Genomic DNA, 14,485 nt, shown 5'->3' on the forward strand with positions numbered 1-14,485 from the left:
CCGCAAGGGAAACGCCAAACGTGCACGAGTGGCAATACAAACCAATGCAAAACATGCACGCGTTTGGGCATAAGTCCTGAGCGATTGCAAAAGGTCCCCTCCTAAGCACTGCTTGCGCACTGCGTAGGCGAGACCTGAAAACCCAAAAACATTTGGGTTATCTGACCTTCAAGTTTTTGTCCTTCAAAAAGTAGGTCTGTGCCATAACAAAATGGAAAACATCCTGCACTCTTCAAATCTTGGCTAGAACACGTTTCAAGCCATTCTACCACCACAATAATCAAACTTTAATACATCAAGCTGTGTAGTCTAGGTACTGGAGGGGTAAAGGGAAGATTAGAAGATTTCAGTGCAGAATCTTAACAAAAGCTTGGGCACACAAGTTGGATATTGGTTTCCCTCATTGGAAAGATATGTAATGTTGCGTTAGGGATCCTTCAACTAAAACTATGAATAAGAAGAAACTCACCCATTCTGCCTTGCAATGGACTCCAGGCGGTCAGTCATGGCAGACAATGAAGACACTAGCGATTTAAATGTGGAACAAAGAAAGCTCAGTTTCAAAACAGAACACAGTAGAAATTAGCATTTTTAATGAATAAAAAGTACTGATATTTATTTCAATGTCGATCCTAACACATTCTCTACTTGGCTTAGTCATTTTGTACTTTTTAAACATTTAAAAAAAACAATTTAATGAACACTAAAGAAACACCATCTTATAGTATAGAAAAAAAACCTCAAAAAACGGAGCTATGAGACGTGGAATTAATAATAAAACAAGCACTGGCAAAGTCAATAGGTCTGCTTTGGAACCTATTTTCTTTGTAAATGGTTTTTAGCCATGCTGTACAGCGTTCCTAATACTTCGTAGCATGTCTAAGTTAGAAAAAAGGAAATTGTGCCATTTTGTTGGCACCATGTATACGTGCGCCTACATAATTACACGGTCACTTTTTTTTAAAAAAATCGGCTTGTGTGAATTAAGCCAACCACTCCCATGTGATGTAACGATCTATATGAAACTCTATATAAAACCTCAGTTAGCTAAAATCTGATGAGATCCCAGAGGAAGGCCAGATTCCCAGAGATGCTCAGAAGAACCCACACAATGAAGGAGCGTTTGCTTTTATGGAGACTGGTTTTTAATAATGCTGAAAGGGGATGACTGACAAAAAGTAATTTCCTGGCCAGTTCATGCCCTTGTTCATTTTTGAGGGCCCTCCTGTTTCATTAGAGTATAAGCTAGAGCAGGTTGTTTACATAAAAAAGTTGTGAGGTGTATAATTCCGAATAGTATTCAGTAAAGATTTGTAGGATGTCCAAGCTATCCCTATATTGAACACCGTCATTGCCCACCACATCCAGGACATAGTTCAAGATCCGGGGCGCCTTGATAGCATAAGAAACTGCACAGCCAGGTCGTTCAACCTCACAGTAGCGGCGGGCAGTGAAATATTTGCCCCTAAACTTTACCTCCTGAATTGCAGTGCCTGTATAATCTGTGAGCATCTCGCTGAGTGCAGCGCTCATGGCGTCAGGAGCAGCGACCCACATATCTGTTTCGAGTTGTTAAATTTCAAGCTCGAGACTCTTCAGATTACGTAGAATGTCTCGAAGCACTCCAGAGCTTTTGGAGATGCAGATACCTCTGACCGTAACTTTGAATGCCTCCCAAATTGAGCCCAACTTCATCGACCGAGCCCTTGTTCCTAGCAAAGAAATCGTCAATCTCTTCCCCCAGTTCTGCTTGGAATACCGCATCGAATAGTGTCTCCAAGACAAGCCGCCAGCAGCGAGGGGTGACTACCGCATTAGGGGGCATTAACTCAAGGCACACAGGGGCGTAGTCTGAATAGATGCGGGTCAAATGAGTGACTGTCTTGATCCATGGGACCATCACACGTGTGCAAAGCCAGCAGTCGAGTCTAACCCAGGTGGCATGCCCAAGTGTGTAAATTTTGTTTCCCTCTTTAGTGGCGGGGTGAACATGCCGCCAGGGGTCTACGAGGCCATGTTTGGTGAGCAAAACAGAAAGAGCATCCCAAGTGTGTGTATAGAGGTGTGGCTGGGGATTGGAGCGATCCATGAAAGGGCAGAGAGCAGTATTAAGGTCCCCATCCCATATTACATGTGTAGAACCTATTTTTAGGATGTGTCCCCAGAATGTCGTGAAGTACTCAGTATCGTCCAAGTTCGGACCATAGCTGCAGCAAGGGTAACGGAGTGTGTGGCCAGGGAGCCCCAGAGCAGGCAGCCGTGGCCAGAAGGATCACTATAAGTGCCCCCCCCCCAGAATGAACGGTGTGTTTCTTTTGGCCAGGGAGCCCCAGAGCAGGCAGCCGTGGCCAGAAGGATCACTATATGTGCCCCCCCAGAATGAACGGTGTGTTTCTTTTGATCAAGATAAGCGTGCCTCTTGAGTATGTGGAATAGGACAAAAACGCCCGCACAGAGGCCCATCTAGACCCAAAGCAGGAGGGCCGCCTAGGGTCCATATGCGTTACCTGGAGCATGGCTATTTGTATGTAGTGCCTATCTAAGTAGGCCAAGATCTTGCGGGGATCACGCAGACCCCGGACATTCCATGTGATTAGTTTAATGCAGAGCGGATTGGCGTGCATTAGCGTCGCTTGTGTATCAATGTGACATAAGAGCCTTGTTGCGGTCGTGTGGTAGAGTGCCTCAACTCAGTATGACGTGTGTGCCAAGGCGTTAGTACCCAGTGTGTGTTAGAGCAGTGAAACCAATATCTCATCCAGTATGTTGCTTCCAACATAAATGGCATCAATGCATTGTCTCAAAGATGAACGAACATTACCCTACCCAACCCACACAGCACCCCAATCGTGCCGGGAATACGTAGCCCACCCAACAAGCCGAATAAACATGGCCATACTGTTCTAACAAGTGGCGGCCAATGAAACAAAAGCAAAAAAGCGTAGTGTAAAACATAGGGAAAAAAATGCGAGGGGGGATCTCCCCTGAGGGATACACCAGGGGAGTGCCACATACATCAGATGGACTGCCGGATCTATAACTACGCCGATGATACTCAGACCATCATTCAAATTGACAATTCACCGATAGCACATCAAAGACTGCAAAATATTCTAAAATTTACAGTCAATTGGATGACGGCCAACTCGTTAAAAATAAATCCGGACAAAACGGAGGTGCTGGCGATTAATACAGCATCAAGTCCCTGGAATGATCTTCTTTGGCCTACTGAACTAGGGCCTCCCCCAGAACCAGTGGCGGCCGTGAAAAGTCTCGGCGTGCACATAGATGTTAAACTCACTATGGCTACTCAGGTCTCGGCGGTTGTCAGCACCTGCGTGGGCTTACTGAGACAACTGCGTAAACTATCCCTCTCCTGACGTTGGACACGCTCAGAAGGGCGGTGTCAGCTCTGATCTTGGCGCGGCTGGATTACGGATATTCTTTGTATGCAGGCCTCTCTCAACAACTGTTGGCTAGACTACAAACAGTTATGAATGACGCAGCCAGATTAATCTTCAACAAACCCAGAAGGACACATGTCACTCCACTCCTTCGCAAGCTTCATTGGCTCCCAATTAGGCGGCGGGTTAAGTTCAAGGGCCTTTGCATTACGCATAAAGCCCTGTACGGGCAAGATACATCAGGGAGCGTTTAGTGCCATATGCTCCCAGTAGGACTCTACGATCGGCAGATGCCGCATTCTTGGCTTGCCCCCGCTTTAAACTATCCTCACTAGGAGGTCGAGCGTTTTCCAGTGCAATTCCTACAGCCTGGAACAACTTACCAGCGAGCCTGTGCAAGGAAACGAGTTTACTACCCTTCAGAAAAAAGCTGAAAACTGTGTTGTTTCAGGAGGCCTGGGGTATGTCCTAATGGCCCTTCCGACTTGAATCGTGTGCACCCTCTGATAAGCGCTTAGAGACCCCTGGGTGATAAGGCGCTCTATAAATCCAAATCCAAATCCAAATACCAGGGGGGCAGTGTACCCGACCCCTAACCCTCCACTATCTGCAACACAGTCTCTGGGTGTTAACCCCGACTGGGAGAAAGCGGCAATAGGGAGGAAGGGTGCTTGGCGTGCCATGAAAGTTCTACCAGCATTGTGACTAATAGTACCAAAATACAGTTAAAACTGAGGTCAATGAATTAAGTCTGTCGGTCACTTATCTGTCCGTGATTCAAAGCAGGAGCACCGATCTAGTCCAAGAAGACCGACAGAAACGGCAGCTGCCCTCATGAGATGGCGTATCAGTTGGCAGCAGTGCAGCATAGACCAGCCCTAGATGAGTGAAGACAGCAACGAGGATCCGCCGCCCCTGCCTAGCCGCTGGGCGAGGATGATGGTCCGGAGTCTTGACCATGTCGCGGTGAACGCCTCGCAATGGTTTTCAGAAAATAGTCGGTCTGCTGCGGGTTGGTGCAAAAAACATGTTTGCCGTTATAAGTGATGCGGAGCTTTGAAGGATATAGGAGCGCATATTAAATTTGCGCCTTGCAGAGTTTGTTTGACAGCTAGGAACTTCCGGCGTGCTTTCTGCACTGCTAATGTAAAATCATGCTAGACAGTGAAAGTGTTCCCCTCGAATTGCAGCTGTTTCAACTCACGGGCCTTCTGAAGTGCGACATCACTATCCCGGTTATTAAGAAGGCGTGCGATGATGGGTCGGGTGGCCTCGACGGGTGGGGCGAGCAAACAATGCGCACCACCAACTTCTGAGGAGACGCTCAATGTAGTCTTCCATGCGCCAGTGTTCGTACTTTTAGGAATGCCTAGGATAATCAATAAGCGATGGGAACTTTTGACACTAGAACCAGATTTTCATGGTATCTTTAAGGAGCCTCCTTTACATGCATACACCCGAGGACCAAACCTAAGAGAGAGACTTAAAAAGAAACAACATTCTATTGCACCAACAGTTTACAAGGGCACCACACGATGTCTCAATTGCATAAATTGCAATAATGTAATCACAGGGAACACGTGTACACATCCAACTTCTGGGAAACTTATACATTTGAAACATTCCAGTGATTGTAACACAACCAACGTTGTGTATGCAATAAAATGTCCATGCGGAAAAATGTACATAGGCAAAACAGAACGCAAAACCAAAGTTCGGATCACAGAACATAAGAGCCGTATTCGCAATGAGAACCTCACCTCACCACTGGTGTTACACTGGAAGGAACAAAGACATACCATCTCACAATTGAGGTTCCTTATCTTTGAACAAGTGCAGGTCAAACAAGGTTTAGACAATCACCAAAGATTACTGCAGAGAGAACTATTTTGGATCAAATTCCTAGGGACTTTGTTCCCTGCGGGTTTAAATGATAAATATGATCTATCTTGTTATCTATAGGTCAAATTTCTATGATATTGATAATGTGTAGTCATACGACCTTAATTTGGCATTTATTTCTATGAGTAGTGCAGCCGGTTCCATCATAGGCTGCAATATCTATTTAACACAACCAAAACCTGTACCCAGAGGTCTGGTTAACGATGGTTACTTGAAGTATGTACATTGTTTAGTTTATGATTTATTATGTTAGCAAATGTTAACAATCGATATGATTTCTACTTTATATCAACCTATCGTTTTGTGAATAATTAATGATGACTGCCCTCACTTATAACTAATGATCAGCTCAGTTGGTTTTATTATAGCTTTGTAACACTAATTCAACATAGTTCATACATGTACCTTATCTGGTTAATGCCGTCTTCTTCCAGCATGCATTCTGTTTGATTTATTGTTTTGTTATCAATTGTCAAAAGCTCATATGGCTTTTAACTTATCGTCATTTTATGTATAATTTATAATGATTGAAAATACTCTTCTATGTTGCCCACAGCATGTACAGCATTTGCTATGCAGCGGTACCTTTACTCTGACGCTCAATGAAGCCCATGATGCATTATGAATTACACAAATAATCATCCACTTGCTCTTCAGTGAATACCGCTTTATTCTTATAACATCAAATGGGTGGACATACACACATTTTGACATTAGAATATCCTTATTTCGTCATCCTTTTGTTAATATTACGTCTTGAATGCTTTTCCACGTTGCATATTCATCCGTGGCCAGGCAATATCCCACATTTTTTAGCATAGACTTTCGTAACACAACGTTTACATCATCATGTCGACATACAATACTTTATTGCCCTAGTTGCCGTTTGCACTTAAATTTTATAATATTGCAATTGACCGGGCTACTCACAGCACACGGAACAATATGTTAACCTCCCCATTCTAAGATGGCGCTCACCCGAATTCACTCACTCCGTTTTTTCCATACAGTCCGTTTTTAATGTTTATGGCCACATTACCATGTGGGTCACGCCACATCTTAAATGGAGTTAGCAGGTCAGAACTTTGTACGAGACCCGACAGATTAGCAGCGATTTTCTGTGCCGGACGTTATATTCCATGGTTTAAGGTAAACAACAGCTACCCATACACATCGCTTTTGAACCGTTCACGTATTTAATTTTACATTCGGCAATAACACAGTACCTCTATTATTTTTCACCGTGCAGATTTTACATCACCACGAAGATAAGGTACGGCCAACCTCTTCTTTTTCAGTATATGGTAATCCCAAGTCCCTGCCACATTAACCAGCTTACACTGAGCTATGTTTATTGTTTATCATTACAGCCAACACGAATTCGATTACCAGGTATGTCATTTAAATAACACAGCCACACAGCATTACAAGTGTATTTCTTAACACTATCACCTACCGAATATATCTTCTTGGTTGTAGAAACGGTATTCATCTACATCAGAATACCTGCAGTTGAACACTAAGGTACGCCAGTTTTCTTAACATACACATACCCCCATGTCTCCTTTTACATTTGACACTGACATACATCACTTTCTTATCTCTTTTAGAATTGCCCCTGATGAAGGCACCGCCTGCGTGCCGAAATGCATTGGGCCTAACGCCAATTATTTGAAATGTGAAACGCAGTAAACGATATGTATAACTGTCATACATCTATGATTGACTTGTATATATATATATATGTAAATTGTTATGATGAATACAATAACAAATACTTTAATTACTGAAAACTAATTTTGAAAAAATTGTTGAATAAATGTGAGAATTACATCAACAAACGTACTATTATGTGGTGAAACAATTTGAAAATGATTTAAAGTGCGTAGCACTAAGTGAACAGTGCATGATTAGGTGGGCCACTACTCACCATAACTTAATAATTCAGCACCCAGGATTGACTCCCCTGAGTAATCATAGCACCATTTGAATAACTTGTACTATTGGAAAAAAATTTTTTTGCTTAAACACGGAGTGCTCCCCACAACCCCGATTACTATTCATCATGGATGTGCGCCACCTAGCGCCCCCCAAGTTTTGCAATGGCTTTTTTCGTTATGAAGCTCAAGTGTAAACCAGGCCACCTGGGCTTGCCTGGATTTACTAGATCGAGTTCTTAGTGGGGCAATCTTATCAATGGCGGCTTGAGCCACCTCATTAAAGAGAGTTAGGCCCTCCTCAACATTCCAGGGTTCAGTATCCCATGGTGATGTGAAAACTGCTGAGAAGGAGTCCGGGGTAATTTTATGCCATTGCCTATAAAGGAACCAGTATCTGGGCTAGGTGAGTCCTGTCCTCTGGGTCCCTGCACTTGGAACTCAATGAGTGCATGGTCCGACCAACTAAGTGGCCTTGGGGCTTTACATGAGAGGAGGGGTGAGTTGGAGAAGATAATGTCTAGAGTATGTCCAGTCATTCATTTTAGTTAGGTCCAATGCGGCTAGGTCAGCCAGGAAAGACGCCGTCTCAGCCTTGCCCTGACACTCACTATGCAGATTGAAATCTCCCAGCAATATAAAGTTATTGGAGGAGATCACAAGTGTGCAATCAGTTCCATCAGCTGAAGCGAAAATTCAGCAATAGAACCCGGAGGCCAGTATACTAATGCACCGACCGACGCTAATAGCGCGCTGACTGGGGGAAAAGATCTCCTGAAACGCTGCACTTAATTACTACTACCTCGCATGTTGTTTTTAGAAAAGTTTCTAAATTGTGTTTGATTTGCATTTTGAGGCTCAAAGGCTTGTTTCTAATCCACATTCTTGCACATAAAATTGTCAAACACACATCTCGCGCTTTTAGCGAGAAAGTAGGGCACTTATGTTCCCCGACCGCCATCTTGGGTGAGGGAGCAGGGGCCAGTGGCACGTTCGGTAGCGCCATTTTGGGTCGCGCTACAGCAAGCAAGCAAGCCCGTCTGCACCCGCCCGCGCACCGGCTGCGCCTAGCGCTGCGCCGGTGCTGCCCGATTGGATCAAGCTCAGAGCAGGATAGTGTATTCGAGAGAGAGGCTGCTCACCATTGGTAAGAGGGGAGAGGAGGAGAACCATCAATATACAGCTGACTTGACGGGGGATAGACAAAATAACAAATACTTAAATTGTGGGCTGATGAATTGTAGGTCCCTAATTAAACATCACTTGGAGGTTTCCAATATGGTTGAGGATTTGAATATAGATGTTGTATTTCTCACAGAGACCTGGACACGCGTAGACTCTTCTGTGGAATTGGGCTTTGCGTGCCCAGAAGACTATAAAGTCTTCCATAAACCAAGGGTGGTTGGCGGAGGAGTAGGGGTGTTATATAAGCAAAAGTGGAATTTTGCTCCCCTCGATATTGAAGCAGTTGCCGGGATTGAACTACTGGGTTTCTCACTTCAGGAGGCTAAAGGGAGACTAATCATGGGGATGGTCTGCTATAGACCCCCAGGTTCTGATACCCAGTACCAGGCACTGCTTGATACCAACACCGATCTGACCCTGACTCACTCGAGGATGATCCTATTAGGAGATTTTAATTTATGGGACAATGGAACTTTAGGCACCCACCTAAGAGATTTAACGCAAACGTGAGAAAACCTCAATTTATTTCAACTGGTACAAAAACCCACACACCAAGGAGGACACGCTTTAGATCTTATATTTGGCAATCTGGCAGAGACCAAGATAGTGGATATATTGCCGCGAAGCTGGTCAGACCACTCTCTAATCCATTTCCACACATTTATTACACGGCCGGAAGACAACAGCTGTAAGACTGCCTACCGTAAGGGCAGAGAATGGTCTAAGCTAGTAAAAAATAAGATCATGCTATATCCCCCCCCCCCCGAAACAATCTCTTTGTCTCTGCAAGCACTGTGGAAGAAAACTATCAGGTTTACGGTGACTACATAACTAGCTCATTGGATAAAAATATCCCAATTAAGAAAATTAAAAACAGGAAAAAAGCCTCTGCCCCATGGTACAGTAAAGAGTTAAAGTTATTACGAATGATCTGTAAGAAGGCAGAGAGGAAATGGAGGAGAGCATACCTGGAAATGGACAAAAATGAGCTGAAACTGGCCAAGACAAGATATAAGGAGGCGATAGTCAGAGCAATGGCACATTTTTAGGCCAATTCCATTCTGCTTGCCCCTAACAGCACGAAGGCACTCTTTAATATCGTCAGGGATCTCTGACATCCTACCTGCACTAGCAGTAAGGTAGTCGCGTCACAGGAACTCTAACGCAAATGCCACACATTTCGAAGATAAAATCACAAAAATAGTTGGCAATTTTTGTCCTAATAACATCGACAAACTGAGTGATTTGCCTGAGAGATCAGGGGAGGGATCTGGAACAGACACCTGTCTGGAACACTTTCAAGCCCCCGCAGAGGATCTCTTTAACTCTTTAGCTCACAGGACTACTTCAGGCTCTCCAAGGGACCCTCTCCCACATAGAATTTGGAAAACATCTGGGCAGGAATGCCTTCCGTGGCTCCAACTAATTTGCAATCAATCTCTGGATGAAGGAGGGGTTCCGGAGGCCTGGAAACAAGCAGTAGTTACACCGCTGCTCAAGAAACCTTCCTTAGACCCTATGGTTCCGGCTAACTTCAGACCCATCTCATTACTACCATATCCAATTAAAATCCTTGAGAAGTTAGTTAGCAGGACTCTGTCTTGTTATTTAGAAGATAATCATCTCCTAGACAGGGATCAGTTTGATTTTCGCCCTGGCCACAGCACGGAGACTGCTTTGGTCACCGTAATGGACAATCTACGGATGCGTGCCGATAATGGAGATTCATCGGTCTTAGTGCTACTAGACATGTCTGCCACATTCGATGTGGTGAGCCACACTATATTGGTGGAAAGACTAAGACGCTTGGGGGTAAAAGGGCATGCCCTGCAGTGGCTGCAATCCTATCTCTCAGGGAGGCAACAGGCTGTGACTATGTCATCTTTTGAGTCCCGTAAATCCCCTGTACATCATGGGGTCCCGCAAGGGTCAGCGATAAGTCCCATTCTTATCAATATATACCTGCATCCCCTTCTTTCCCTAATTAAGTCTTACGGAGTTAATTACGCGGACGACACCCAATTGGTGTTCTCCCTGAAAGGGAAACAGGCAGTGACCATGGACACCTTTCAAGAATGCACGCGCCAGACAGTTTTGTTGGTTTAGACAAAACTCCCTACAATTTAATGGGTGGAAAACAGAAGTGATATTCTGCCCACCCATTAGTACGCAGCTACATCCTAAAATAGAGTTTAGGCTTACCCCGGAAGATGACCCCCTGTTCCCCGTCAAAACAGTGCGTAATTTGGGGGGACAAATGGACGGTAATCTTCAAATGGAAACTCAAGCAAATAAAACCGCTAGTGTCTGCTTCTCCCTGATGCGGATGCTGCGTCAGATCCTCCCGCTTTTGCCTAAAGACACTCGGTCGCTGGTAGTAAGGAGTGTAATCCTTAGTAGACTGGACTATTGCAATTCCCTGTACTTGGAAGCCCTACAAAACATCTTACGGAGCTTGCAGAGAATCCAGACTATGGCAGCAAAACTAGCACTGAATAGGCAACGTAGGGATTCAACAACCTTAGCCCTAAGAGACCTACACTGGCTGCCCATCAAAGAAAGAGTCTGCTTCAAATCCCTATGCATTGTGTATAAAGCATTGCACAATGTGGGCCCTATTCCGCTGCAGGAGAGATTTGTATGGTATAATCTAAACAGGCAGCTCCGTTCTTCTGACGTAAATCTGATTAAGACCACCAGATTTAAAAAATCCAGAATGGGAGGCAGAGCGTTTGGTGTAGCAGCCACACGACAATGGAACGATCTACCTCAGACCATTAGACAGGCCCATTCGTTGACCTGTTTTAGAAAAGAGCTGAAAACTTGGCTGTTCCCTAGAACGGAAGACTAGATCTCCCTCTATCAACGCTAGGCTGTTAACGTGCTGTTTACCATCTAGGTCGAGCGCCAGGATACCCGTAGGGTGACAGTTTTTATGCGCTATATAAATACTCAATACAATACAATACAATACCTGTCCAACTGTTCTGTGGAAGTAGATCCATCGGAATATCAGGATTTCGATCTTATCATTACTACGTTGCTCCAGTATAGTGACATTCGCTCTATCATTATAGATTATGGCTATCCCACCGCCCACTTTAGTCTGCCTATCCAGTCTTTGAACCCTATAACCCTCGGCAATTGCTATAGTAATTGCAGGGGTGGAGCCATGTCTCAGTTAAAAAAACATAGATCTGGTTTCTCTGAGTTGAGTAAATCCCATATCTCGATCAAGTGTTTTGGGAGCGACCTAACGCTGCCCAGGAAACCCTTCCAGCTCTGCCTGGGGGAGGCAGGTGCCTGCCCTGGGTCCTGTCTTATAGCTTCCATAATGGGGAAGTTTCTCATAGTTATACAAGATTGACCTAACAGTGTAGGGCCGTCTGGGTGTGTGTCTCTTGGATCAGGGCCTATACTCTGGTACCTACAATGTATACATGAAAAAGGGCCTTCCAGAAAATTAAGGTGCTTCACCCCATCAGGTAGGTGAGAATGGCACCAACATTGGGGGTTTTCCCTAAGGTACAGTAGGTCTCTACATGAATATATTAGCCTTGGGCCAGTAACTTGATCTACATTAGAAAGAGCAGGGATTTTGGCTCCTAGCGATGAACGGGCGCAGACGGGCTTGCCTTTGAAGCGCCGCCGGCGAGCCTGCTGCGTGCACTGTTCTGCATCCGGTTATATTGGGTAGTTGGCGACTAGACCGCCAACCTACAACCAGCCGGAAGTTGCCTCCCTCCACACAAATGGGAAAAAAACACCGGTGGACCGAGGAGAGCAACCCAGGAAAAATGGCAACAGATGTAAGGGTAAAAAGTATTTTCAGGATTGACTGTGTCCATGCAACTATCTAGGTACACTTTTAAATTTCAGCGATGCAATTAAAATATTTAGTGCAATTTGATTTTTAATCAGCACAATTTAAAATAACAGAGTGACAGAGCCTTAGACACCCAGCAGCTAGCGCCGAGTGCAAGCAGCATACTCACACGCGTCTGCTTAAATAACTTGTTTTTGCAAACTATTCCAATGATGGTCATCATTTGTTCAAGCTCTGCACAATAATATAACCCAAGTGGGAACTATAGCTAATATCACTCTAAACTAATAGTTATCCTCTTTTTGCAGCCTGATCGGATGAAGATAATCAATTACTCTAGCCCTGGGGGTGTGGCTTGAGCGCCGATGGGAGGGGCGGCGTGAGTCGATAGCTCCGCGCCCGATCCCAAAATTATCCTGCCAATAAACTCCTGTGACCAGCTGTGTTCGGCGTGGGGGGTGTCGGAATACCAGGGTGTGCCAACCCGACCAACATCGAGACTCCTGATGGCCCGAGAGCGCTCCAGGCGCAGATTTTGCTGCTGGTTGAGTCCGGAGGAGAGAAGCAAGATGGCTGGGGACCGCGGATGAGAGGATCCTGAGTGAACGAGGTAGCGGACACAAGCTGCAGGTGTGCGCACGGAGGGATCTGCCGCCCGGAGCATGCAATCAGCCCTATTGGACGACTGAAGGGCGGTGCGGTCCAGAAGCAAGCCTTGATTACCGGGCTGCCCGAGGGGATCAAAGGCGAGATGGAGCCCAAGATGGCGACCGGGGTCTAATGCGATTCCGGCCCGTGCGCCCGAGAGAGAGCAATGCGGAAATCCACCAACTGGATGTAGCGGAGGGGCGCCTGGCTGTCAGCGAGATCGTTAGGCACTGAGATCAGCGGGTCATCGAGTGGCTTCCCTGACTGACACGGCGAGCACGGAGCTGATAGTGGGGCAACTGCAACACCAGGAGGCTCTGCATAGCGCTGTGGGGGCGGAAGAGCGCTCCGGACTTCACCGACTGACGGGAGTGGTGCATCTCTGCAGGTGGCGCCCAGTTACAGACCCCGGCAAGTGTGGTGGTGAGGGCCTGCACCCGGCGCTGCGGAGGTGGGGCGAGGGGCAGGTCTGCGCCATCGCATGAGCGGGGGCGAGTGTCCAGCGGTACCGGGTCGTGCCCACAGGCCCAAATAGGAAGAGGTGCAGCGCGCTACGAAACAAGGTACCAGGCCTAGGACACACCCCAGGAGTGAGGGTCGGGTATTTCCGGGCTCTGCGGCCACCACCGGGAGAGATTGAAGGTCTGCTGAGGGGCAACTGGCAAGGATTAGAGGCACAGGGGCCCGCAGTGAACTGGCACAGGAGAAAAACATTTGTGGGGGCTGCACTGTATGCATTGTGCTACAGGTCACGGACGGCTCAACGGTCTGCCTGGGAGAACATTGGGTGCAGAGTGGTGGCACGGCCAGAACGGAAAAGAGAAGTGGGCATGGCTCTCTGGGCTGCATAGGGGGGAGCTAGGTTTCCCCAGGACTCATCGAGGGGTTCTTTCAATGCAGCGCGGGGTTGACCGCTGATGGTTTATTAAAGTATCGCGCCCAAGGTGGTGCGGGCTTCTGTAAGGACAGCAGCTACGGGAACTGGGTCCGACCGGACCATCAATACCTGACCTCTGGCACTGCGGGCCGACTTGTAAAGGGAGTCTGGACCGGGAGGTATACCTTCACTGGACAGAACAACGGCCGCCATAGCAAGATAAAGCCCAAGAACAGGAAGGAGGAGGAGGCTATCGAGCAGGATGATATTCAGGGGGCAGGAGGCGGATCAGAAGAAGCGGTGTCAGCCATAGGGCTGGCGCCAATATTTGGATAAGATACTAGAAGCAATAGCGGAAACGAAAGACGCCTTCCAACAGGACATTGCGCAAGTGTCGACGGCGCTGGGGCTCCTGCGTGCGGACCATTCCAAGCTGGCAGATAAGGTGAAGGAGACTGAATTAACCATCCAGGAACTGAAACCAGCACAAACCACAATGGAAGCCAAGTTGGGAGATGCTCTCGAACACTTAGCGGTGTTAGAAAAAAGGGCTGAAGACTCAGAAAGTAGGAACCGGCGCAATAACATACGCGTGGTGGGCCTGCCCGAAAAAACGGAGGGGACTGACATGATTGCCTACCTGGAGACCTGGCTCAAAACAGAGGTTGCGCCTGAGGGCCTGTCCTCCTTCTTCACGTTAGAAAGG

The 14,485-nt window shown here is 46.5% G+C and overlaps 1 protein-coding gene across 2 annotated transcripts in view; it reads right to left on the minus strand.

Annotated features, from left to right (window-relative positions):
* MED1 (mediator complex subunit 1) overlaps positions 1-14,485 on the minus strand; it is a 546,545-nt gene that overhangs the window by 408,924 nt on the left and 123,136 nt on the right. For both annotated transcript variants that reach the window (XM_078645645.1, XM_078645646.1), the window contains exon 5: positions 470-524. In XM_078645645.1, coding sequence (XP_078501771.1) covers positions 470-524 — 55 coding nt within the window. The remainder of the gene's footprint in view (positions 1-469; positions 525-14,485) is intronic.

Source organism: Lissotriton helveticus, chromosome 5_1 (assembly GCF_964261635.1).
Source record: "Lissotriton helveticus chromosome 5_1, aLisHel1.1, whole genome shotgun sequence".
Taxonomy (NCBI): Eukaryota; Metazoa; Chordata; class Amphibia; order Caudata; family Salamandridae; genus Lissotriton; species Lissotriton helveticus.